The sequence below is a fragment of the Haemaphysalis longicornis genome, unplaced genomic scaffold, assembly GCF_048455015.1.
Source record: "Haemaphysalis longicornis isolate Haplotype H1 unplaced genomic scaffold, Haemaphysalis longicornis Haplotype H1 scaffold_7, whole genome shotgun sequence".
Taxonomy (NCBI): Eukaryota; Metazoa; Arthropoda; class Arachnida; order Ixodida; family Ixodidae; genus Haemaphysalis; species Haemaphysalis longicornis.
Window position 1 is genome coordinate 67,982,093 of NW_027526422.1, and position 26,235 is coordinate 68,008,327.

At 46.9% G+C, this 26,235-nt stretch overlaps 1 protein-coding gene and 1 pseudogene across 1 annotated transcript in view; both read right to left on the minus strand.

Annotated features, from left to right (window-relative positions):
- Window positions 1-345: 345 nt before the first annotated feature.
- LOC144144430 (uncharacterized) overlaps window positions 346-26,235 on the minus strand; it is a 70,853-nt gene continuing 44,963 nt past the window's right edge. The window contains exons 5-7 of the mRNA XM_077675869.1: window positions 19,196-19,278; window positions 8,455-8,532; window positions 346-1,006 (exon numbers count right to left, since the gene is read on the minus strand). Of these exons, the coding sequence (XP_077531995.1) occupies window positions 608-1,006; window positions 8,455-8,532; window positions 19,196-19,278 (560 nt within the window). The 3' untranslated portion in view covers window positions 346-607. The remainder of the gene's footprint in view (window positions 1,007-8,454; window positions 8,533-19,195; window positions 19,279-26,235) is intronic.
- LOC144147432 (U1 spliceosomal RNA) lies at window positions 12,401-12,531 on the minus strand (annotated as a pseudogene).

The following is a 26,235-nucleotide window of genomic DNA, read 5'->3' on the forward strand; positions in this document are numbered from 1 at the left end:
TCCAATTACCGAGCACGTGTCGCATAGCATTGCATGGAGACGTAATGGAACCTTCAGTTCTTTTCTAAATAACCGACAATCCTAGTTATGCGACTTCAAATTATTGGGGGTTTACTGTACCAACGACCTCCAACTTCTAACACTAAGGACAAGTTTAGTTTAATAAATTTTATTAACTTCCGCTCTCCCTCGCATGTGTTTTGGCACTTCACGAACGTTGCTGTGGGATAGAGAGGGAACAGCTTGTGTTATTTGGCTATTTCTAAGTTACTAAAAATGTCACAGCACACTTTGTCACCCAAAAAAAAGACGCCGAGAGTCTACAAAAGGTAATACTGTGGTGTTAGAAAGACAACTTGGTTTTTATTGAGTGTCTTTTCAAAGATATAATTGCGGGATAATACAGGTATGTTAGCGAACAATAAATTGATGGGCACCCTTTTTGGTGGCTCTGAACCTCACAAAATGGTCGAGAACACAACAGAGGTATTTTATAGTAAACTGGTGTGGCGTATGTGTTTCAATAAAAAGAATTTAATACGGTGAAACATTTTAGTAATATTACACCAGAACTAATGACGAAACTGTTAAAGACATGGCACACAGCTTACGGTAGAGCTACTGGAACATGTGGTGCGCTCGAAGTAACTTCATCCGCGTCAGGTGAGCCCACATGGTCTTCATTATCTTCAGAACTACCAACAGCATTTTTTGGTATATCTTGGGAGTGTGAATCTTCCGAGACCGGCTCTAAAGAATCCTTTGGTTCTTCAGGCTTGCTAGGTGCGTCCTCGTTTACGGGGCTTGCCGTTTCGCCACTTGTTTCATCAGGGGCAGTAGTAGTAGTCGCAGTAGTACCCGTAGAAGATCCTGTGGTAGCCGCTGTAGTGTCAGTAAAATTTGGACGACATTCTCCTTCGAAGCAGACGCCGATTTCGTTGGAGTTGTATTTTGAGTTATACTCTCCGACACTGGGAACACCGCCTGTCATATTAGGGGGGTGTAGCTGAAATGTAACAAAGGAAAGGAAAATAATGTAATAACAAGAAACTCCCCAAGTCACTGATTATGACGGTTTGATAGTTTTTTTTTTCAGTGTGTCGAACCGAAAAAAATGCTGGTTCGGTTACGGTTCGGGTTCGGGAGAATTCATTTCATGCCGGTTCAGTTCCGGTTCTACTAAATCACAACCCGAACCACTTCGCGAACCCGTTCGTAAGCTTGAACCGGTTCGCGAACCGGATCGGTGAGTTAACTTACTAGCGAAGTGCGAAAAAAATCGCTGCAGTTCAAAGCGACCGCAAAAAGTAAATACAATCCTGGTGCATTTAAAATACTGCTTTTTCCCAATAAAGGTTGCGAAATAACAGTGAGCAATTAGGCTAGATATAAAAAAGCACATTCAGTAGTGACGATTTACCAGATAATTTCACGCCCAGCCCTTATGCTATCATCGGGACTGCTTAGAACCAACGAGGGTCAAAACTGTCAACAGGATAAGTTTTTTCTCCCACTTCCTTTTTTTGTTGTTGAAATCGCAATCTCCTCGCTGCAATCACCCATGAACCTGAACCTTAGACTCCTAGAGTTAGGCCTGGGTACCATCTAGTCCTCGCGGTACATTAGTAGGGGACGTGTTTAAATCCCAGCAGTGTACTTTTTTCATAAGTTTTAGAGTAAGAATATTAATCCTACAGCAGCCAGTAAGATTCTACCTATAAATTCGATTGTTTGACCGCCTGATAATTTATTAGCAGCCACCAACGCGAGAGTGGGAGCCAAATTTTGTTAAAAGTGAACTTTAGTTAACGCTTAATCACTAATTATTACTCTGATCACTGGGACGCATTTTTAGATAGCTATTAAGGATGCGTAAGTCACTATGTTTCCGTTACGCCTGATCGCCGTCCCCCGTTCTGTCCACTAAGCTACGAAATCTTATAACAGATAATGCGATTACAAAGTGAAGGTCGATTAGACTGTCGTTGTTGTTGTGGTTTAAGGAAAAGGAAAAGGAAAGGAAAGGAAAGGGAGTGCATGGGGGATATAATACCGCTCACCAGCATACAGCCCAGGGCGGGGGATGGGGAGTAGGGACTATAGGGAGAAGGGGAATAGGGGAAGTGGCTCGTAAAACACGAGATTGAACTGTTTTCAGGAGGTGCTCTTTAAATGGTCGACAGCAGTATTGCCCCGCCCCCTCCCTCCGGAAGCAGTAGCAGCAGAGCAGTGAGTTAAACTAGGCAGTAGAGCGCATATCCCAAAACAAGCATCCCTGAAAAGACAAAACCACACAAAAAGTATTAGCCCTTGGGAAATGGAATAATGCGGGAGCGGTCTGCATTTCTGCATGTGTTTTCTACTTCTTTAGTGCCGTTTTTAATTTGAGACGAAAAACATACCACTTGCAAGGTCGGGAGATAATGTCTTGCAAAAGGAAAAAGTGCGTGCCTTACGCTAACAGCGTTCTCTGCTTAATTTCTTATCATTATTTGGATCCATTACAAACGGGAAAATGTTCACTCTACGGGTACTGAAAAACTGACTATTACGCCAGGCACCACGGTGCTCGCTGCATTCGCCATGATTACACTTTTGGATATGTTAAAGGTCAGACAAAGGAACGGGTGTTTAGCCCAAAACCTGCCTTTTGGTGTTTGGCTGATTCGATGGCTGAGTGCAGCAACAAAGAGTATAAATAGTTCGTGTCAGAACTCGGTGCGTAATAAATTAAAGTAAAGTGCTGGGCGCATGGAAACACATTTGTCAAACAATATTGGAGCATTTGATATTACCACCGAGCCGTCTTTGAGGGTCCGCTCCTCCAGTATTTACACTCTCCATGTGTGCGACCTTTTTGCACGAAAGTATGAAATGCAACTACTATGCACATTTTGAGTGTCGGCCTTCGCCGTAGCGCAGGCAGCAGTCTTGCTGCCCTATTGTTGTTACCCAGTCGCAGCGAGGGTGGGGAAAACTCGATTTTTTCCCTTTCTGATGCATCCTTGCGGCTCTACAAAGGGCTCTTCTTAGGCCTGTCGCGCTATAGACTTCTGCCTTTACGTGCTTTTCCAGGACAAACTTGACGGTTATGGACAGTTTGCAAGTTCGAGCAGTGCGAATATGCTTGGGCCTCCCAAAATGCACCTCCACGATAGGAACCTTATGTTAGGCAAGGTGCTTTTCTCTCGCCACTCCCCGATCACAACAATTGCTCCGTACTGGCCTCCGACATGCTTCTCGATGCTTCCCTCATCGACTGGCATCTCGCCTCGAGCACATCGTGACATCTAATTACTTGAGACCCACGCTGCTTGCTACTCAACCGGGGTTGTGCGCAGCATGGGTTGTGTGCACGACTGTACCTGGAATATGCAAAAAGTCGTCTATGCCCGCATCGGCTTTGACATATTTTGTCCTGGATCATATCCACACCCGTTATCCAGACCACATCCAAGTGTACACGGATAGCTCTGTGACTCCGGTCTGCTCGGAAATCGGCGTATAGATTTCGTCAGCGGGATGATCCATTAAACAAAAGTTCAGCCACAAAAGCTCTTTCACCGCCAATGAGCTAGGAGCTGTCAGAACACCACTCTTTTACATAAGCGGAAGTCCTGCTCGGCGGTGGGTAAATCTTTGCGATTGCCGGCCAGCCTTGGAATTTCTAAATAAGCCGCTGATTGTCGCAACCAACTTGTCTGGGATATGAACGAAATAGACACAAGTGCGGATAGTGAAGGGCATAGAATTTTCCTTCAGTGGCTACCACGTCAATCCGGGCAACATTGTCGCCAAGGCGGCCGCCAGAGAGGCCCACGGTCCCGTTTTTCAACGAGGATAGCAAAGCAGCTGCATTTGACCTAGGATGGAAACTCCAGCTGCAGGCTTGGAACGATCCTCTGATAATGTATACGCCTCTCCATGAGATAGACCCTAAGTGCGACTTCCGTCATCCGCGGGGTCTGCCAAAGCGCACAGAAGGCGTGCTTCACCGGCTGCGACTTAACGTTGCCTACACCCGAAGCTACTTGTTAAAGCTGGGCTCGTTAGAGCCGTCATTGTTTTCAGTGAGTTGTACTACTGGACACATTACGCACACTTTGAGCCGCTGCCTTTGATATGATAGTCAACGGGAACAGCATCGAATGCACTTGTGCGACTCCGACGTGGACATGTTAAAGACTTTCACACTTCCTTGTACCTTGGCGAAATCATGTCGATGCAGGGCTTTGAACAACAACTCTGCTTATTCGTCTTGCAGCAACTGGGCTAGAAGAGGTCCTGTGAACCCTTTGAGCATGTACATTTTATATATGTATACATCTCCCCGCCCTTTTTTTTATTTTCTCTCTCTCTCTCTCTCTCTATTTCACCCTTCATATCCCAGTATTAACACTTATCTGCAGTAGCAAGCCCTACCGTTAGTGCGGCTGACCTCTTCAGCTTTCATTGAAGTTTTTTTCTCTTTTTTTTCTCTCTACCTCTCTTTCTCGGCGTGGGCGGCCCCGTACCGAGCTCCGTCACCTTCGTCATGTAGGGGTAGCGTGGTGGGCGAGTGTTCAGCAGATGTTTCGGTGTTGACGACAAAGAGCCGAGAGAAAAATTTAATTTTTTTAATCGCGATAGTATGCCCTTTGGCATAAAGTCCAACAGGTACAAGTTGACACCCGCTTCCCGGGAAGTCCAGAAGACACCGGTGGTGGGGCCCCCACAGCCATTGTTGGAGATCGGAGGGTCTCCCAGGATGCAGGCCTGTGCCGCGAAGGTGTCGGGTTCTCGCTGCACTCAGGGAAGGGCACGTCTATAGCATGTGCTTGGTGTCAGCGTCTTCGGCAGGAGCCGTGCAGAAGGGGCAGTTCATGGTAAACGGGGCATGGTATCGCGGTGGCCATGCCCGGGTTACCGCAGGGGAGAGGGCCACCCCAACTCGAAGTCTACGCAGCAGGACCTCCTCCCAGCGAGCGAGCCCGTTGGGAAGGTCTGTTCCACACGATGGGATGAGAGCGCGTGTGGCACGACGCAGATGTTTCTTGAGTTGGACTAATTGTTCATGTGGGCCAGTTGACAGCCAATGCTGGGTTCGTGAAACTGACGTAAGGTAAAAGGATCTATCCGCCGAAATATGAGCGGTGATAGTATTACGCCAGATCCACTACAGTCGGAGAGGGCAGGGGTACGTACCCAGTAGCTTATGAATGTCTCTTGAGACAGATGAGTTGGAGGCTACACGGCGCGAATCCCTTGCGGCCGCCGTTGAGTCCGTTTACATTTGTACAGTAAAACGTTCAGGGGCTTGAAGTACCGGTAGTAGCGTTAGCAGTCCGTCCCGGATGGCTGTAAGCTCCTCGGGCATAGAAAGCCAGGTGCGGAGTGTTTCATAGGCGCAGTTCTGGTTCGCTTCTGAATAAGAGGGACATTCGATCGCCGTAGAACTCCGTCTTAGGCCTATGGCGGCCGACGAGGCGGTGAAGCCGAGCTCACGTTTATTGCGGTTGCGTTGTCTGTGCCATGGACAGGACGAGGTGTGTAGAACGAGGGTGCCGTTCCCGAGGTGTGTCGAATGTGTTCTAGGCGCGATCTGGCTGATAGTGCTGATGATGATTGGGCGCTGATGATGACGATGGCTATGGTGTCGCTACACGCCCCAGCGTCCACAAATGTCTCTACAACCTGGGGCTGGTTCACAGCCGCTAGTAATGGTTGGCCCGCAGACTGCGCGTCTGTGTTTCCGGTCGACCGACTATGCAGTCTAGTTAGTAGCCGGTTGTCGGTCACTTGATGGTACATCCAGGGTGGCCTAGTTACAGGGTGGGCTGGTAAGGCGGGTAGAGGACGGCCCATGTAGATCGCCAACGGCGCTGCCTCCGCAACAAAATTAAGTTTGTGCTGGCGGGCGGAGCGCCGCTGATGTACAAACTCATCCAGGGGGTTAAGTTGAGCTTCTGCTTCAAGATATGGTATGGGCGTAATTTGAGGGAGGCAGGTTATCGTCCGCATTGCAGCTGTATTAATTGCTTCAAGTCGGGCCCACTCCGCTTGGGTCATATGCTGGAATTGAGCCTGATAAGTCGAGGCTGAAGTATTATGGCGAGAAATGAACAGCGATGATTCAGGAACAGCACCCTTGCGGGCTTACATCATGACTCGAGCAGAGCAACACTTTTACATAAGTCCGATGCGTCCTGGCACGGGTCGCCGATACAGCGAAATTTATACACAGAAGTGCCAGCGTTTCCCAGCTTTCCAGCGTGTTTCGGGCGTCCCGAAAAAGTACACACACACAACTCCCTCTCCCGCTCTCGTGATAGCCGGCGCAAGTTGTGCCTGAGAGAGAAGGGAATGGATAGATTTCCGTGGGTGGCGTCCGCTCGCAATTCTAGAACCAGTTTGTTCCGGATTTTGCAGCTGCTGCTGGCGCGTATCATCGACAACGAGGATCCGTGCGACATACAGTATCAGGCTTGAGGTAACTTGTTTGAGGAGGGTGAGCTTTACCGCTACACACAAAACCTTCAACACACTGCACAATAACTTTCATAATTCGCGTACACGGTAATGGCGCACTGAACCGTAACACGACCCATTTCATATTGTGCAGCCTAGTGTATCTCTTTAAGTTCTTCGATACGGTTGTGTAGGCCCAAGGCGTCGTATATGTCATTTGTGTTTGATGTTCTTTTACTCATATTTTTAATATTTCCAATTCTTTTTTCATCCTCCTTAAGGTTCAGTCGAGGTGTTGTGTAGATAATTCGGCTACTGATAAAAGCATAGACGAGTTTTATGAAGTTTTCTAATCTCATTTTTTGTTGGGGATTGCGAGAGATGAGGCGGATGATATGTGTAATTTGTTTGTCCAGAGGGTGTATAATTTCCTTTTTACACTAAATGGTGTGTATATTTAGTCCTAGTATTCGAATTGAGTTCACCTTGGTTATGCTTTTCCCCTCGGGACACAGATCACTCTGGTGTTTATGAGTGGATGTGGATGGAACGAACGACGCAGTCAGAGTCAGGAATAAGATGTCGTGTATTAGGATGTTATAAGGCTGACGCTTTTGTCTTTTCGTAGTTGAGACCGTACTTTGGTTGTTGGGCCCTCTAAATAACTTCGTTCGAACTACTAGATTTGGTAAAATATTCGTAAAGTTTCCAGCTGATTCCTTCGAATGCAATGCGTTTTAACTAATGCTGCTTCAGTTGGGCAAGCTGGCTTACACTCGACAATTTTGAGCTGTCGGTTACGTTGGAGGAGTTGAATATTTGTAGGATACTTAAAGTCTTTACCCCCATGTTTGGTACCATGCCTGGCTTAACTGTGGTGGTATTTAATCATTGCTTGATTGCTGCCACTTTTTGATGGGCTGAGACTTTGATAATTATGTCACACTTTTCCCTGTTGAACTGAAGGTAAACCTCAAATCTTGGCGGATTGGAGTTGCATGTGCGCAGTGGGAGCCCATTCGTATGTTTACACACATATCTCATAGCTGAGCTTATTCAAATATATGTTTGAACAGGCGTTTCCTCCAGAAATCGCTTTCCCGAAACGGGTAGAAGCACCAAGTATGCCCTATTAGCGTGATCCCTCGATAGACCAGGTGCCAATTAATTTGCACTTGTCCCAACTGGAAAAGGCAGCAGGTATATTCAGCCCCTGATTAATCTGAGTATTTGTGAAGTTTACCAGTCCTACTTTGCATGATTCCACTTCTGTAATCTATGCCCCTTAACATTTCAGTCGTTGTAGAAGAAATTTAGGAACTTTTTGTAGATATTTCACGTTATAATCATATTTTTTCGCTCCTTACATCCTTAAACATCCCGCCTTAGTTTTCCTTTTTAGGATGACTCCCTGCATCACTGTTGATAGTCGCTGAAAAAAATGGGTGACCACAGGCCTTGGCAAGAGTAGCAGTTACATAGTTAAGTATTTAGCAAGTCACAAGTACGGGTTTCATGCCTAAATGCTGTTAGTGTTGGCTTATGTTTTCTCATTTAAGAAGATATTGCGTTACTATATCACTACTAAACAATTACTCAATTTCCTTTGTGCTTTACTCGATGCCACCATGTGTATTCGCGTATCACTCTATAAAATTCGCAGATAATAATTTATACGGTCAGAGCCTTCGGAAGAAACATTTGCATTGTGGTAAAGTGTTATGACGTGGCCGAAGCCGACAAATCAATATAAAAGCCGGCAAAGTAGAAAATCTCGAAAGTTATCGCAATCCTAGTTATAATTTGAAGGCTTGAAGTAAAGTGTTTACACTTGAAAGTACGTTTCCTAATAAGATTTGGTGTCAGGCCAAACTACTTAAACACCATAAGTTAAAACTTACAATGTCTGCAAAAGTTTTCTTCAAACGAAGTATTCATCAAGATGCTTACAATAGAGAACAAAATCTTTTGAACAAAAAAAATCTTGTCAACGATAAACATACTTACATAACAGGTTGCGTTATTCAAGGCCATAAGCATTTCATCTCCTCCACATCCGTATGAGCACGACAGATAAATGTGACCCTGCGGTGACGGAAGGAGAGTCAAAATGTCAAAAGTAGGTAACCCCCTTTTTCGCGTTCGTTTTCGCGATGAGTGCAAGCGCGTGTTTCAGTTATCCCTGCTGCGTCGGACACACGTCTCAATCGCGGCTTTTTTGTGGAAAAAGGTAATGTTTGAATTGTCAGTTTTTACGAGACTCCTGTGCATGATAAACTAATCTGCAGTAATTCTTACTACTCTTCTTCTTTGTTGTGCACGTAGGAACAAATTTAGTTTTTTAATACATGATTGTCGCACTTTGTAATAACCTTGAGAACATAGCATGCGTGTAATGCGCAAACTATTGACGCAGAGGGACGAAGCTAGCCGCTCACATACTATTCGAACTTTAGAGAAATGGAAGCGGTCCCTCCACATGAGCGCTATGGAACATGTGAAGCGGCACAGTCCGGAGCTCACAATCCCCAGAACGTCAGCTCTTACGTTCAGTGACTGCTCAGAAACGCGCAGGATCTCTGCTACAAGCAATGATTTGAACGAGCCATCCACAGAAATCATCCCATGTACCACAAGCGATAAAAGAACAGGCAAAGAAATATTTGCAGAAATTCAGAAAATTGTCTACTAATGCGTAGCATTATTATGCCGCTTGTATAGAGTGTGAGCTCTTTAAAGTCAAATATGTCTATCAGCAGAGAGAGACGCTGGAATACTTTTTTTAAACTTTGCTTTCGTTTCTTCTCGCCGATAATGTAAATTTATGCCAATATAGCGACGAAGTGCTTTACTTCGCAAATTAGTTTTTGTTTTTCCAAAGATGCAAAGCGTACAGCAGAGTTGGTCCATTTGCGGTGTTTTTTATATCAATTTCCAACGCGCTTTCGCGGACTTTTCTAACAGCAGAGCTGTTTAGGCCAAGCTTTGTCCGTCCGTCGCACCAAAATCCTCGAAGCCTCAAGAAAAATAAATGTGTTGACAAAGGTTCTGGGAATCAAACCCGGGATCTTAACGCCGTGTATCCGGCCACCTAACCAAAGACCCAACCGAAAGGCCCGAGGGGTATGGGGTTAGCCGCGGCGGGGAACGATAACATGTGTAGCCTAATGGAAAGAAAAACAAAATCTGCAGAAATTCAGGGAATTGTCCGCTAATGCAGAGGATTGTAATGCCGCTTGTCTAGAGTGTGAATTGTTTACAGGTAAATATGGCTATGCGTAGCAAAAGACGTAGTCTTATTTCTGTCTTTTTAAGTTTTCTTTTGTTTCTTTACGCCAATGATGTAAGTTTATACCATTATAGCGATGGAGTTCCTGTACTTCGCTAATTGTTTTTTTTTTCGAAGATGCAAGGCGTACTAAAGAGTTGGTCTGTTTACATTTCTTATTCCTATTTAAAACGGTTTTTGTGCACCTTTTCCCGTTTAGTCGTCTGATTTACGGGGAGATGTATGAAATGCATATTTTTGATTTCGTCAGATCGTTTCTGTTAAAATTTGCTTTTTTTTTACTTTTTTTCGTAATTCACCCTCACCAATTACCTCCATTTACGCTATTTTAAAGATTAAAAGTGGAACTGCCACCAAACTTGCTTTTTTTTTTGTGGAAATTCAGGGCATTACACGGTCCGGGCTGTGGGGGTGCTGAGCAGAGAATGGCACGCATTAAAATGCTTTCTGTGGTCGGAATCCAACCTGAGTCCCTCGTGTTACTAAACCGGTGCCTATTCAATATAACTATCATCACATTCCGGGCGTACAGCATTTCCTTTGGGTTCGTAGCGCGGGCGTAGACTTCGGATTTGGCCGCGGGTTCGGGCGCGGTCCATTTTAAAAGAGATGTGAAAGACTGCGTTCCAAACTATCCGGGCCCTCCAGTCATCAAGAAGTTTCTGGGGCAAGTCTGCAAATAAATGTGACGTACAACAGCCGGGCCTCCTACGAAAGAGGAGGGGCCGCCTGTTCTACTGTTTCTCCAGCCTTGCACCACTAGTCCACGCTGCGCCAATTTTTTTTTGTTTAGTCTTATGTTTTGGGGGGAGATGAATAAGGTGCACATGTCTGACTTCTTGTTATGATTTCTGCGAAAATGACATTTTTTTCTTTTTTTAGCTTTTTAAAATTCTCTTCAACCAATTATTTCTATTTACGGTACCATAAAGATTAAAGGTGTTAACTTCCGCGAAATCTACATTTTTTTCGGAAATGCAGAGTGTTACACGGTTAACCATTTTAATTTTTTATTCGTATTTTGAACGTTCTCTTGTGAACTTCTTTTTGTGTATGACTCGGTTTTCTGGGGCGAGATGTATAAGGTGCACATTTTTGGTTTAGACAGATCATCTATGTGAAAATATTACTTTTTCTGTTTTTCCTTTTTTAGGTTTTTCAAAATTAGTCCAACCAATCATCTCCGTTCACGCTATTATAATGATTAAAGCTCTTACATAATCCAAATCTTCATTTTTTGTGGATATGCAGGGCGTAGACAGTTGACCATGTTAGGTATTTCTTTCGCATTTTGAGCGTTTATTGCGGACTTTTTTCGTTTATTCTTCGGTTTTGGGGGTGGTGTACGAGGTGCATACTTTTGATTTAGTAATTTTTTTCTACGTCCCAAATGTTTTGTATTTTTCAAACTTCTGTGCGACCAATCATCTCCATTTACAATGTCATGACGATTAAAGCTTTTTCTACCGCCAAATAATCTTCAGTTCTGGGAACAAGCAGGTCATTACACCGTTCGCCATTCTGGGTATGTCTTAGTCGTATTTTGAAAGTTCTTTTCCGGTCTTGTTTTTGTTTATTCTTCGGTTTTGGGGGGGGGGGGGGGGAGATGGATAAGATGCATACTCTTGATTTTGCAGATCGTTTTTGTGAAAATTGCATTTTTCTTTTGTTTTTATTTCTTGGATTTTCAAAATTCTGTCCGACCAATTATGCCCACCGGCACTGCTGTAACGATTGAAGGTTTTACCTCCACGAAATCGGAATTTTTGTTGTAATGCAGGGCGTTGCACGATCCTGGCTGTAGGGGTACTCGGCAAAGAATGATACGCATTAAAACAGGCTCATCACGCGCGCAAGGGAAAACGAAACTGATAACTCCAGGTGAACATATGAGAACTGCTGCTTAGTGCCAGGCAAAATTTCATTCATTACCCCCAAAAAAATGGCGCAGCTTCCACTAGTGGCGCAAGGCCGGTGAAACAGCAGAGCCAGGAGTAGACCTAGCTCCTCCCATTACTGACGGCGGATCCCAGGAGAGGGGAAACAGCCGGATCCCAGCAGTGCAAGGCCGTTTTGGACGGCACTGTAAAACAAAGACAATTAAAGTATGTCCAGTGTTTTACTGTGTAGCAATCGTTGTCATCCCTTTCGTCATCGTCTTGCGACGGCACAGCCGCGTAGGGCAAATCCTCTAGTACCGCGTCCTTGCTTCGGTAGACCTCACTTCTTTGCCAGCTTGTCCGGTGGCTGTCTCCACGAGTATGGATTGTGTACGGATGGCTTGACGAATTCGTCGTCATCGTCTTCGGCGCGGTGGCCCATGGCGCGCCGGTCGCTACAGGACGACGACGATGAAAGCGGGAGCTCATCATGTGGCTTAAGCCCACGCGCAAGGCTGGGCGACGCCAGGCGGTCGCCGCGAGGCACGCGCTCACCTGCGCTCGGGGTTTTCTGTCTACGCCGCACGCATTTGCGTCGGCTTTAACAGCACTGATGTTAAAAAAACTCCCTAGCCATCTCTACTAACGTAAAATATAGGAAGGGGGTGGGGTGGGGGCGAAACACGGCGCGCGCTGATTGGACGCCGGAGGATGATGGTGAGAGGGGAGGAATTGCGCGCTTGCTGAGGCGGTGGCGCCCTCTCTTCCGTTGAACTGGATTTAAGCAAGTTGCATGCACTATCTGCCACTGTTTAGGGTAGTGGCAGGGGTCAACGCGAGCGCAATGCAATGCCCGCGCCTCGCCCTTGGGGCTCGTCCTCAGTGATCAACGAGGCACCGGCACCACGTAAGTATGCGTTTTCTTGCTTCGACTGATCAGGCCTAATTTCCGGTGTGTACTTGAGTGTAACACAAACTATAGCCCGTCCAAAAACAGCTTCTTCTTATGCTTGACGATTCCTGAAGCGGACAGGGAGCGTTGCAGAAATCTTTAAATCATATGTTAATGTAATGTGAACGGGGTTTATCCCTTGTACACTTTCAGCAAGCGTTATGTTCTAGCGCGAGGCGTTTTAAAACGAGTGTCTCGGTGTCTTAGTATTGTGACCACATGAGACTACGAAGACATGAGAAGCCGACAGCCCAAGCCCCTAAAATCACAGCTGTCGATGCCGGCCACGATGTACGGCTTCAGACAACATCTAAGCACGCAAGACGTGATGATCCAGCTCAGTGAACTGGTGGTGAAGGAAGCAACGAAGACAGCACCGCGAGCGATACTGGCCCTAGATCTGAAAGGGGCGTTTGATAACGTGTCGCACGCGGCCGTGCTGGAAAATCTAGGAAGGACGGGATGCGGCCGGCGTACGTTCGGCTACATCAAAGACTTCCCGACCAAAAGAACGGCAATGATCAGAATTAGCAAGGAGATGTCAGAGCCCGTGGAGCTCGGGGACAGGGGAACCCCTCAGGGGTCTGTCCTGTCGCCTCTGCTGTTCAACATGGCACTCCTTCCCCTACCCTCGTTACTCGAGCGAATAGACGGTGTGAGCCACGCATTAGCCACGCATGACATCACGGTGTGGACCAACCGCGCGGGCTCTGACGCCTGGATAGAAGGAGTGCTGCAGAGAGTGGCGGAGACTGTCCACCAATACACCACGTCCTGCGGCCTGAACTGCGCCCCGCAGAAGTCAGAACTGCTCATCGTCCAACCGGGCAGGCCAAAGAAGCAAGCACCCCCGAACGTAACCGTAACCATCTACGGCACGCAAATCATACCTAATGAACAGATTCGGATCCTGGGCCTGTTACTCAGGGGAGACGGAAAAGCCTCGGCCGCCGTCACCAAGATCAAGCACTCGACTGAACAGATCGCAAGCATGATACGTAGAGTTGCGAACCGCAACCGCGGTCTGAAAGAAGAAGACGCACTGTGGCCTGTGCAGGCGTTCGTCGTGTCCCGCGTAACCGACTCCGCCCCGCACCTCCGGCTAACGAAGGCGGACAGGGAAGCGCTGGACACGGCGATGCGTAAAGCCACCAAGATAGCCATGGGTCTGCCAATGTACTCGTCAACTCAAAGATTGATGGAAATGGGCACCCTCAACACCACGGACGAACTCATCGAAGCACACTTGTCCAACCAGAGAGTTCGTCTGAGCAGGACAGAACACGGAAGAGCCGTCCTACATAAGATAGGATGGCAGGTTGAACCACAAACGGAAGAGGCACCACTCCCTCAGGGATGGCGTGACTCCATCACAACCAAACCGTTACCGCGCAACATGACAGTGGAACGGCACGAAGGCAGGCGGACGGCGCGGGCCAAAGCCCTGGCCCGGAAGCTGGAGGAGGACCCCCAGTTGCGGTACGTGGACGCGTCACTCCCAAAACACGGAACAAAGGCCGTGGTGGCCGTAACGGACATCGACGAGCTGAAGACCTGCGCGTCGGTGAAGACTACGGACCCGACCATGGCAGAAGAGGTAGCCATAGCGCTGGACCTAGCCATGCCGGAGGTCAGCACGGTGGTTACCGACTCCAAGAAAGCGTACGCAAGCTATCGGAAGGGAACCGTCTCCTCTGCGGCAGCAACTATACTCGAGAGACATCCCACAACACCGGGACGAGTCACCGAGCTCGTGTGGGTCCCGGCTCACTCGCTCGTGGAAGGCAACGTCACCGCCGACCACTATGCCCGAGAACTAGCCATCCGGGCCGAGGAAGAGCAACCACACCCCGTCACGAGTTATAAGGAGATCGTCCGTCTATACAAAGAAAGTAGAACGAGGCTTCCGAAGCCACACAAGCAACTAAGCAGACGGCAGCAGACGATATTGCACCGCTTACAGGCAGGGTCGCTCGCACACCCGGCGCTTCTGCACAAAATGCACCCTGCAGAACACGACAACACACGTCCGTTCTGCCGGGGAGACGGCACTCTCACGCACATTATTGGGGAGTGCAAAAAACTCAAGACACCCCCCTACACCCTTCCCCCCTCCCCCAACTCCAACCCCCTCGAGCGATGGGAGACCTTACTGTCCAGCTCTGACCTCGCCATTCAGCAACAGCTGGTGGCTCGAGGAGAAGAATTACTGGACACATATGGGTCCCGCGAATAGGGAACCACCCCATCTGGTGCCTGCGTGCACCATTCTTTATTTGAAGCTCCGTTAAAGTTGTTCACTCACTCACTCATCTGTGGTGGTCATTCCGAGCGAAGTGTTTGAAAAGCGAACTACCATGCTCCCCGTCACTTTGTTGTATTCTCAAGTTTCTCATCCGTAACGGTGCCCATAACCCGTCGTCTGCTGCTCGCGGATGCTTGTCACAACGAGTATACATAGTTGTATTTCACCCTGATAACCAAAGAAATGCACTGCCGCTTAATTCTGTGAAGGACGACCAGTGAAGCTAGATGCAGTCTATGGAGTGCGGGAAACAAAACACGTTTGCTTGTAATTTGTCATGGAGAATATGTCCAAGTAATCATCTGAATGAAACATGGAAACACTAGCGCTTTTCTCTAGCGGAGATACATGCGCTGTCTGTTTTCCTCCGTATTTAGCCGTAGTTATCATATATCAGAATGTCCTCCTTCTCGTTTTTTATAAATGGCCTTTGAACCCGTGAATAACCCGTTTAATCCCATCAAATTACTCTCATAAATATTTTAGTGATACCGCCGGCCGGAATTGGAAATGAACATCGACCATTTTTTGTTGCTGTATGGATTTTGGTGCTCTCGAACGATTACACCGACTATCAGTACTCCGGCAGCGCAAATAAAATACACCTGCTACCACCTCTTATGCAGTTCGTAAGCACGAATCATCATCGCAGTATGACAGCTGTGTTTATGCTTTACCTTCTAGAATCATCGTGTGCTAAATTTTATTCGGGGCTGTGTGTGTTGGTCACAAAAATGTATATTGAAGACGGGCGGCATGGCGACGGCCAGATATTATTTGCAAAGTTGTGTGGAATAATTATAGGACTGCTTGTTTAAACATGATTCTCTAATTTTGTAGACGGCACTTTTATAGTTTAATTATTTATATTCGGGGGAACGTTTTCTCGACGTATTGCGCGGCTGTGTGTGCAACGATATGTTAGCTCCACCGGCACCATGCCGCATGCGCCCAGCAACCAGAAATCATAGGAACAAAACGTTTGCGCCTATTCAAAAAATTGTGTTCATTAAATCCAATCACTCTGGTAGGCGGGATTCATACCCACTCGGCAGCAAGCATTCGATTCCATAATATGTGAGTATAATTACATGTTAGGTATTCGTTTTTGCGTCCGGGTTTGGCGGCTGCGAGCCGGAAGAAATACTAATGATGGCTTGTCGCTTTGCTACAACTGGAAGCAGTAATACCGTGAATTCCCAAACGATCACTTCAAGACGAACGACCTACAATTACAGCTGTTATCGCACGGCTTTCGTTATGCGGATTCTTTGAGGACAGTATTTTGCGAAGTACGGGCGGCATCAACGTCAGATCTAAAGATAATGGGGGCAGACAGAAGAAAAGTCAAGATAAAGCTAGTGAAGACCACCATCTCCGCTGTTTCCTCAGTTTTCGCGTCTCAATTTTGAAGGTGGCCGAAGTTTTTTATGCCTCGCGGAGGTTGGCGTCGAAGCAACCGTGGGTTCCTAAGTCGCACGCTTCCTCGCAAAGCGGTACCGCTTCCCCAAGTGTGGGAATGTAGCACCATCCAGCGACAGCCAGTGAAGACGTTTTTTACGCCATACCTCCGGGCGCCAGACATTTGAACCACTTCTGGTGTAAGTTGGGCGGTATAGGTGATATTCGTTCAAAAGTTTAGCTGTCGATTTCTTCGCTTGTCGACACTGGAAACGGCCACTGACATGGCCGATGCACCATGGAAATGGCGCGGCTTGGGCCATTGCGCCCGCACGCCGAAGAAAACGAAAACACCGGCGTGCGTCGTCTGCTCCGTTTCAATCCGATTCTGAACGGTGGCATCAACACAGATGTTATTAATTGCACTCACATTAGACTCGATACAATACTTTGCGTTCGGTGGGGTAGAGATTATAACGTGCAACACGGTCATGTGCTCAGCACGGACAAGTACCGCCATCCCGCGCAGCCCAAGGTAACCAGTGACGGCGCACTCACACGGTTGCCTGCAAGCGCGCCTCGCCAGTGAATACAAGCAATACCCTGTGGCAGCGACAGCTGCCATCACGTTTTCGCAATATTGTGCCTTATTAAAATATTCTAGTTGCAAGAATGGTATATTTGTGTTTTGGGTGATCTAATCTAGCGATCGAGTGCAACTTGTATATTGACTTCAGTGTCCCTTAAACCCTTAAACTACTTAAACTTAAGTCCCTTAAACTACTCAACACATATGCCCTACGAACAACGGTTTCAGAGGTATACACGTAAGCTGCTTGCAGGATTCGAATGCAAGAGCATTTTGGCTTGACATTGCGACACATTAGTGCTACATCGCGAGTGTTTCGTGCTGGTTCCAAGACGCGGCCGTAATATTGCTTTTGAGTACGAAGTTTCCAATGGTATTTGAACTGCTAACGTGCTTTTAAGGGGACTGGTCGATGTCGACAACACGGCTTTCGTGGTTCATATCACTCTGATGACGTGATTTGAAGGCCTAATCAATGTAGTTACCGCTAGAGATTCTCTACTGCTGCATTGCGTGTGTGTAATGCTGGTTCTATGAAGATATATTACAGTATCCTAACTTCTCAGTACATAGTCCGGAATCGTCTTCAGACTGGGGACATTTCGACTCGAGGCAATCGGCCAAAGACGATGGCCACTGCCTTCAGAAGCAAGCGTCCGACTAGCCAATTTTTATTTATCTGCGACCCCAACACACCCACCCATAGTCCCTAGACACCTACTCAGAGGAATTGGTCAGTAAAATTACGGCTACCGTCAGATGATCAGGGCCGATTAACCAATTACCACTGCTATAATGAGTTCGCATTGAAACCACGTAAGGAAGCTTAAGTGCCATCTGTAATTTTTTTAGCTTCACCTTTATGAAATGCAGGACACGTTAGCTAAAGAGGCAACATTTCATCAACAGCCCCCAAATGTTACAGCAAATTACAGAATTCGGTCTAAAAACAAGTCTCTATAATGTAGCATGATGGCGGATCGTTCACCCCCTTTCTAAATGGTCCCCCAAACACATTATTTGTGGCTCCTGAACGGCTTCTTTTGGATACCCACGACCGTCGAATCAGAGTGTCCTTGCCACTACTTCAACTGTGCATATGGTACCCCTATGGGCGTAACTAGACATACCGAGATAAGTAAACGTTCACAGTGCAGTGAAAAGATTCATATGAACCATCTTTCCTTACCCTTTTTCCCATGTCCTACAACAGGGCCTATTGGTTTTAAGATTCATTGTAGGGTTTAACGCGCCGACACAACGCAGGCGATGAGGCGCGCTGTAGTGGAGGGCTCGGGATTAATTTTGACCATCTGGGGCTCTTTAACGTGCGCCGAAATCCCGTGCACACGGGCTTTTTTGCTTTTCGCTTCTATCAGAAAAGCGGCCGCCGCGGCCGGGATCGGGCCCGCGTCCTTGTGCTCAGCAGCGCAACGCCTTAGCCAATGAGCCACCGCGGGGGGCCCACGGCCTATTGGCCTTCTCCTAATAAAGTCACCCATTCCATTCCATTTATGTTATAAATCATCAGTGTTTGTGCCACGTGTGTAATATGGGCATTGACCTGGTGCAGATGACCACAAAAATGTACATGACGCATACCCATGTATTTCCGGATAATCCCGCCTGATTTGCATCAAGGTGCAACGGCGAGTATTTCGAGGGCGGCTGTTTCGATTCGAAGTGAAAAGTATGTGCTGAGATGAACTTTTCTCAGCTTCCGAATTATTAACCTAGGTAGAACATTTCAATATGCAACCCGCATACGTAACTTGTTAACGACTAACCCTTGCAGCCGGTTGTGAATCATCCTGCCTCAGACACGCTAGGGCCTGGGGTCAATCTCAAAATTTTTTGAAGTAGAAAAACCTTTCTTTGTTCGGAGCACACACAGTATACAAAAAAAAAAACAGTTCTTATAAACGAAAGTACTTTCAGTTGCCAGTGCGAAATATTAGATGTTTTTGTCCCACGACAATGCAAACCTTGCTACTTCCTGACATAGCAAGACCAACACTCCAATATTGCGGCGGGGACGAAGCGCGAAGTGAAAATTTAGGACAACGTTTTCAAGTGATCAATGGAACTAGTCACTACCGTTTGGTATTTTCTGCAGATCATATAGTGAACAATGGGTGATGATGTTAATGTGCAGGTATGTTTCTGTGTCATGATCAAGCGTTCATGGATATACGCGGCCTTTCTGGCCATCTTTGAAAGCGCTTGAATTAATCACTACTGCACCAACGTCGGCGCAGAGGGAGCAATATAAGAGGGTGTCAACCATGGTTATATATATTAGCCAATCATGCAGAATTTTTTTTATATTTACCGCTTGCGTGGCATTTCTGCAGTCATAAGGGTCAGCATCGGCTGGTGTCGTAAGCACATCAGTTTCTTGCGTTTGGCCTTCAACTAGAAGAGAAAATAGCACCTTGAGTCGTGTACCAACGTCAAATAAACCTATTTGACCTGACTTCCCGCCAGTTGTGTTAGAACGCTAGCTTATATATATGCTTGATGCAAATGGAACAAATTCTGGGCCGTTCCACTCTGTAGAAATGGATGACCAGCGAAGCTAGACGTAGTCCAAGGTGTGGAGGGAACAAAGCACGCTTGTTTCTAATTTGCTATTTAGGATACTTCTTAGCTGGTCAGTAGAATGAAAATTGGAATAACTGGAGCTGTATTCCTGCGGATAAACGTGGGGCGGTCCGTTTCTCTGCCGCATCCTAGTCATCGTGCTGTCTGTGTTACAAAGCAACCAAAACCGCTTGACCACGGAGGACAGCAGACCACTCAGGCCGCATCGGGCCGTGAATCGACAACGTTGAAATCGCGTACCAGCACAACGGGCACGTCATCGGTTCTCTATTTTTTATTGATTAAAAAACTGTGACCTCACTGTTTACCAAGGCAGCTTGTTCACTCCAAGAAAGGGATTGATACTTCCTACGAGAGAAGAAGCAAATGATTGAATATGTAGCACCGTGTTATTACGGCATAATGATTAGAACATGCACTGTTTGCTGTGAAGTGGGCTTGTAAACTGCTAGCGGACTCCTACAGAAATAGGAAATGGGAAATGATTTTTGTTAGTAATTTATTGGCACCTCATTTGGCAACATGGAGAGAAGGGGAAACAGGCCAGAAAAAAAGAGCACTTGCATTCGTTTCTTTGTCAACAAGTTTTCACAGCCTGCTGTTGGCGGTTCTCGTTGGCCTGGGTAGACCTCGACAATGAACCACATAACCAGCTATACCTATACTGAATTGAAACATTTACTAATGGCTCAACAATTTTATCTTTTGACTGATTTGATTTTTTCCGTGTTATTTACATGCATTTAATCAACAAGAAAATACAATAACAATTCTCGTGCCATCTCAGCTACGGTAAAACCTGGGGAAGGGCGAAGCATGCAGTGTATGAACGTATTCTTGGCGCCTTGGCGTTTTTGCAAACGGAGAAGAAACCATTGGGGGTTACAGGTATGCAGCTTTGCTGTAAAAGTCTCGTGTCTTTGAAGCATGGAGCCCTCTAGCGCGAGGTGTTAACTTGTGTTCCGGGTTTTTTTAGTGCCGTGACTACATGAGACAACGATTACGACGGCGACGACGACAGGACATGCCAACAGCTTCAGCCCCTAAGGGGCTACGCCCCTAAAATGAATAAGAAGGGAAGGATGTACCCCGGATATCCCTATGCCCAGTCACAGGGTACATCTGGATACAAAGCAGTGTCGCGGTGAGAAATGTAGGGGGAGATCAAAGGGGAGGTATAAATTCTGCAGAAATTCAGATAATTATGTACTAATGCGTAGCATTCTCATGCCGCTTGTCTTGAGTGTGAATTTTGTTTTACGGCCAAAGTTTTTGGTTTTTCTAAATCCTGTTCGGCGAATAATCTCCATTTACGCTATTATAACGATTGTAGGTGAAATTATCGCGATATCTGCATTATAATGGAAATGCTATGCGTTATACGTTTTGCCATTTTCCGTTATATTTTAATATGGTTTTAGTTTTTAGTTTTTGAACATTTCGTCTGACCAGTTAGCTCCATTTACGATGTTATAACGATTACATTGGGAACTTCCCCGAAATCTGCCTTATTGTGGAAATGCAGGGAGTTACACGGTTCGCCAGCTTCGGTCTTTGGGTTATATTTTTCTTATTTTTTTATTTTTTCAAAATTTTGTTTAATCAATCATCTTCATTTACGGTATTATAACGATTGCAGGTGGAACTTTCGCGAAATCTGCATTATTATGGAACGGCGGAGCGTTGCACCTTTCGCCATTTCCCGCAATTTTTGTTTTTTTTTTGTTTTTTTTTTTTGTTTTTCAGAATTTCGTGCAACAAATGATCTCCATTTACGGTACTATAGCGATTACAGGTGAAACTTCCGCGGTATCTGCATTTTTGTGGAAAAGCAGGGCGTTACATGGTCCTGGCGGTGGGGGTACTCGGCGAAGAATGATACGCAATAAAACCTGTCTGCCGGCTTAGTGGGAGTCGTCACTTGCAGGCGGGAGAGCGCCGCTCACACGCCGAAGCACAGAACCCTTGAGCCGCACAGTACCTAAGCCTGGCTGCTTGTGCACGCCTCCGCCCCCCCACCCCCCTTTCTACATCCCCCCACCCGTGCAAGACTGTACAGATGCGCAACCTGCGATGTGCATTTGCTGTTGCTCCCGGAATGTTGTCCTTCAAGCGCGAAAAAGCGTCCCGTCGCCCAATGGACTTTTTATAGGACACGGGACTCTCGGACCGGCTATGGTGCTTTCATTGCTGCCCATACTGCGCGGCTTGTGAACCGACATAATCTTCTCCCTCTCTATCTCTTTTTCTGTCTATTCTTTATTCTGTCTATCCTCCTCCTACCTTGAGTCTTGAATGAGGTGCCCTCAACCGGAGAGGCGGTTATAGGCTGAGTCGACTTCTCCTTTCTCTTCAAATGAAGCATATTTCTCTCTCTCTCTCTCTCTCTCTCTCTCTCTCTCTGCGTAGATTAGAAAGACACCTGCCAAAATATTGCTCCTGAATAACTTGAAGCTGGTCGGAAAAAACACCGGCAAAATGCCACACCAACAGCTCTTGAGAAGGAAACAAAACACTAGCTATTGGGTTTTTTACTTGAAACACGTTTTTTTTGCAGAACCCACATGTACACAGACAGTTTCGCTGTAGAACAATTCAGCTTGATGAATTCACGAATTGAAAGGGCAAAATCATTTCCCTGGCAGTCTCTGCAGGGAGCCAAAATTAGAAAACAATCAGGTCCTGGTCATTGTTGCTTTGGGCAATTTATGGGAACTGAAAGCGCGGAGGTTTACCAATTAAAATTTTTTTGTGCATTCTATTATTTTACCGATGCCTCGAGGAAGTTCGACCCGAGCATTGTGGGGATGAACCCGCTTATATCATTCTTTGCCCAAGCAAGAGCACCAATGGTCTTCATTAGTTAGTGGTTGCGGCCATTTTGGCGCCACTGCAGTAACCAGAGCACGGGCACTGGTACAAGGTAAGGGTGTGATTAAATGACATTCGCGCTTTTCACCTGACCAGCAGCTGAATAGGAGGCAGCGCGCGCAATTTCCGGATGAGCAGCAGAGGGAGGAGGCGACGCAGGCGCGCGACAGCATGGCTTAAATAGGCTTAACATCAAGTTGTGAAGTGAACATCGACAGCCGTTACCCACAGGCCGACGTAGGATGAGAATAGTATTGCTCTGCGTACCTTAAAGCTGTTAGCCACAAGACGTTAGGCTTAACTTCCCATTTTTACGATTACGATGTCAGGCTTAACGTCACATTTTATGGTTTAACACCTCAAACAGGCACACATTTAAAAAATTGCTCAGTGAACGCCAAGCAGCAGGTACCGATTCACGCCGTACACTCCAAACCCAAACGTTAGGCCTGCCGAGTGCACACCCTACAGTCACCGAAACGCACTCAACAGATACTCAAACTCAAAAGCACTCAAAAGCACTCAACAGATACGACTCACAAGCAGCTTGTCGCAGCTTTAGCAAAGGCCGAACATTTAAGATCGCTCATAAAATACTGACCCAACATTCGCCCGTTTAAGGCGCCGCTCTCTTCCTCCGCCGCATAAACACGTAACCAAAGAGCAAACAGTAGAATGACGCCTGTTGCAGACAGATACGTACGCACATCTCAGCCTCCTTCACTCGATATACCCTGCAGTCTACCTTCAAATCAATGCCCACTATGCGGGTGAGAAAAAGCCACTCTCTACCACGTCACATGCGCCTGTCCCGAAGCTATGGACAGTGCCTGTGAACGACAATCGAAGGACTGAACAGTGGGAAGCCGTGCTGTCCAGCTCGACCCTGGAAGATCAGCGCAGACTGGTCTAGAGGACTCGAGCGACAGCCAAAGCTACAGGCGCTCTGTAATGAGAGCTCCTCTCACTTGGGAAGACAAATATCTATTTTTTCGCCATCAATAAAGTTTTTCCTCCTCCTCCTCGCTGTGGGTATTCTAGAAAAGGGGTGCGTACCTCCAGACCAGCACATACTCGCAGTGTGGGATCGGCCAACCAAAGAATCCATCCCGAGAAAGCTTCCCGTCGTTGTTAGAAGCAGGGGTGCATCATTTTTATTACATGGTTGCCCCATCCCTATTACATGGTATTTATTGCAGGGTTGTTATGGTTGCCCCATCACTATGGCTGCGAAATGTGATAGACTCAGAGCCGTTTTTTGCCTCTTTCGGCCACGAAATATTATAGTGTAGTGAGATAAATGCCTGCATTCGATCCTAACAGAAGCACATTCGAATCTCACAGCCGGCAAACTTTGTGAACTTGCTCCCGACCCCATGAAAAGGAACAGACGTGCACTACGGCTTTGTAATGAACTTTGCTCACATCATCGCAGTCATCAGACTCATCACACAACAGCACTGACCGACTTCGTCGTCGCCCGTCACTTAAGTCCTTCTCGTGTCCAAGCACCAGCGCACTAGTCACGCAACATCTCCCCTTCCTTCGCATTGTCACGCGATCTCCGTACTCCCGCACACCCTCTAACATCCGGCTACATCTCTCGGGGACGCGGGGAATGTCGTTTCGGCCGCGGAAGAGCAGCCTACAGGGGGCGGGTGAGCGGTTGAATAACACTGGGGGAGAGCACCAGGTGAGCGGCGCTGAAGAGATCCCAAAAATGCTTACGGTATTACGAGTATTTTCTGAACCGCCAACGAGAACACATTGCGCCCTCTTTTTGCGAAAGAAGGCGTCATTAGGCAAGGTTGGCTCCCTTGGTTCTTATTCCGTGTTAAGACCTTCGCGGGGCCGTATCATGTTTTAAAAGGCCTATGACTTCCATGGTAACAGCGCCGCTACAGGACACTTCGTGTTGTTTGTTTTCGTCACAAGAGGAGCTTGGACTTTGGCTAGAGTTCTGCAGGCGGGGCGCCTGCAGTAAATATAAATAGTCCAGAAAGTGAAGGAGAACACAGTCGCCCAGATAGCCGAATTGGTAAGGCATTCGAGATCTAATCGAAAGGCGTGGGTTCGGTCCCCACTCTGGGCGCGTGTTTTTCTTTCTTTCTTTCTTCCGTATATTTAAAAAAATGTTAACTTCATTACCCGTAGTAAAAAAGTGGCCGCGTATCTGCTCCTTTCGTTGCAAATGCCGTCAAAAGACGATAGTCTTTATCCGCTTTTGCGAAGTACATGCCTCCCTTCGTTTTCCCGCTCACCTCTCATGTTGTTCCTCTCGCGTCGCGCTCCTCCTAATGTAAAGACGCCAAAGGTTTGCTTAAATCATTTTAAATTCCCCGCGTTCCACTTCTCCAGACCGGGTGTCTCGATGCGAACGCTGCCGTACGGTGAAGACGCGCGTTAATCGAGGCGCCCTACTTCAACGTTTATAGAACCGGGTTTCCCTACTCCACGTGCGTTGCAAGCAGAACATGGAACCTATCTAGTGGAACCTTGCGTAACTGTTGCCGGTTGATTTGTTAAAATGGCGCCAGAAGCTATGGCGCGGGCGACAGCAGGCGACGGCGGAGGGAATTCTTTTGCTGCAGTTGATGAAGTATTTAATTTCACAAAAGTCAAGCATGTTTGATTTTTTTATAAAGGAACACTGCAAATATCACTTATGTATTGATTTGTTGTCTCATATTTGCGTAATGTCTTGTTCTTCTTCAACAATGTTGACAGGTATGAACATTACACCGGACGTAGACGGGTAGATTTAGCTGTGACTATATAAGACTATTGCGTAGGCATTGTTTTGCTTTGGCCGGGTGGCTGAATCTAGTCACAGACAGACAGACGGACAGTCAGACAGACATACAGACAGACCAAAATTTCTGGGCTTAAGTAGCCCAAGAACGACTATCGTCTTTACAAAAAGAGCCTAACCACACCCCTATGCCTCCTTTGGCGTTCTAGACTGCCGACCTATCTTTCTGTATTTCCTCAACGAGCCCCTCATTTCCTTACTATATATATCAGGGTGTCGAAACGGAACTGAACCGGAACTTTTGCCGGAACTGAACCCGAACCCGAACCGTCATTTTTTGAGCACGGTGAATCCGAACCGGAACTGAACCGAAAAAAGAAATAATGGTTACCGGTTCATGCCGAAACGGTCCGACCCTCCGTTGTTGATATTGCACAGTCAAAGCAGTTCACGCCTTTTCTTCTTTCACGTACCATCAACTTCGTACCCGCTCGCGCACTTTCCCCTCCAGACAATTGAACACTATCGATTGATTGTAGGGTTTAACGCGCCGACGCAACGCAGGCGATGAGGCACGCCGTAGTGGAGGGCTCCGGATTAATTTTGACCACCTGGGGATCTTTAACGTGCGCCGAAATCTCGTACACACGGGTGTTTTTGCTTTTCGCCTCCATCAGAAAAGCGGCCGCCGCGGCCGGGAATCGAACCCGCGACCTCGTGCTCAGCAGCGCAACGCCTTAGCCACTGAGCCACCACGGCGGGTGAATTGAACACTATCACGCTCCATGTAACAAAAGGGGAAATGAATGAGCACCAATGTAGCAATGGTCTGTAGCTGCTTGAAGCGCGAGCGTAGTGCTGGCTGACCATACGAAATGTCAATTTCGGCAGCTTGCAGGGGATATAAAACGACTTTGCCCTTCCCTAGCTGCGACTTTATCGGAGCAATCAGGCTGCAGTAGTGCTCCACTGCGTAACAGCAAAAGCCCACACCCGATGTGTGCAAACGTTTTGCATTTCGTAATTTGTTTAAAAGGTCCGACACCTGCCAATTGTTAATACTTGACAAGTGGTTAAGCCGTTTGCTGCTGATACAGTTGTGTCTTTCAGATCTGCTTTTTTTCTAAGGTGCACTTGTACCGGCT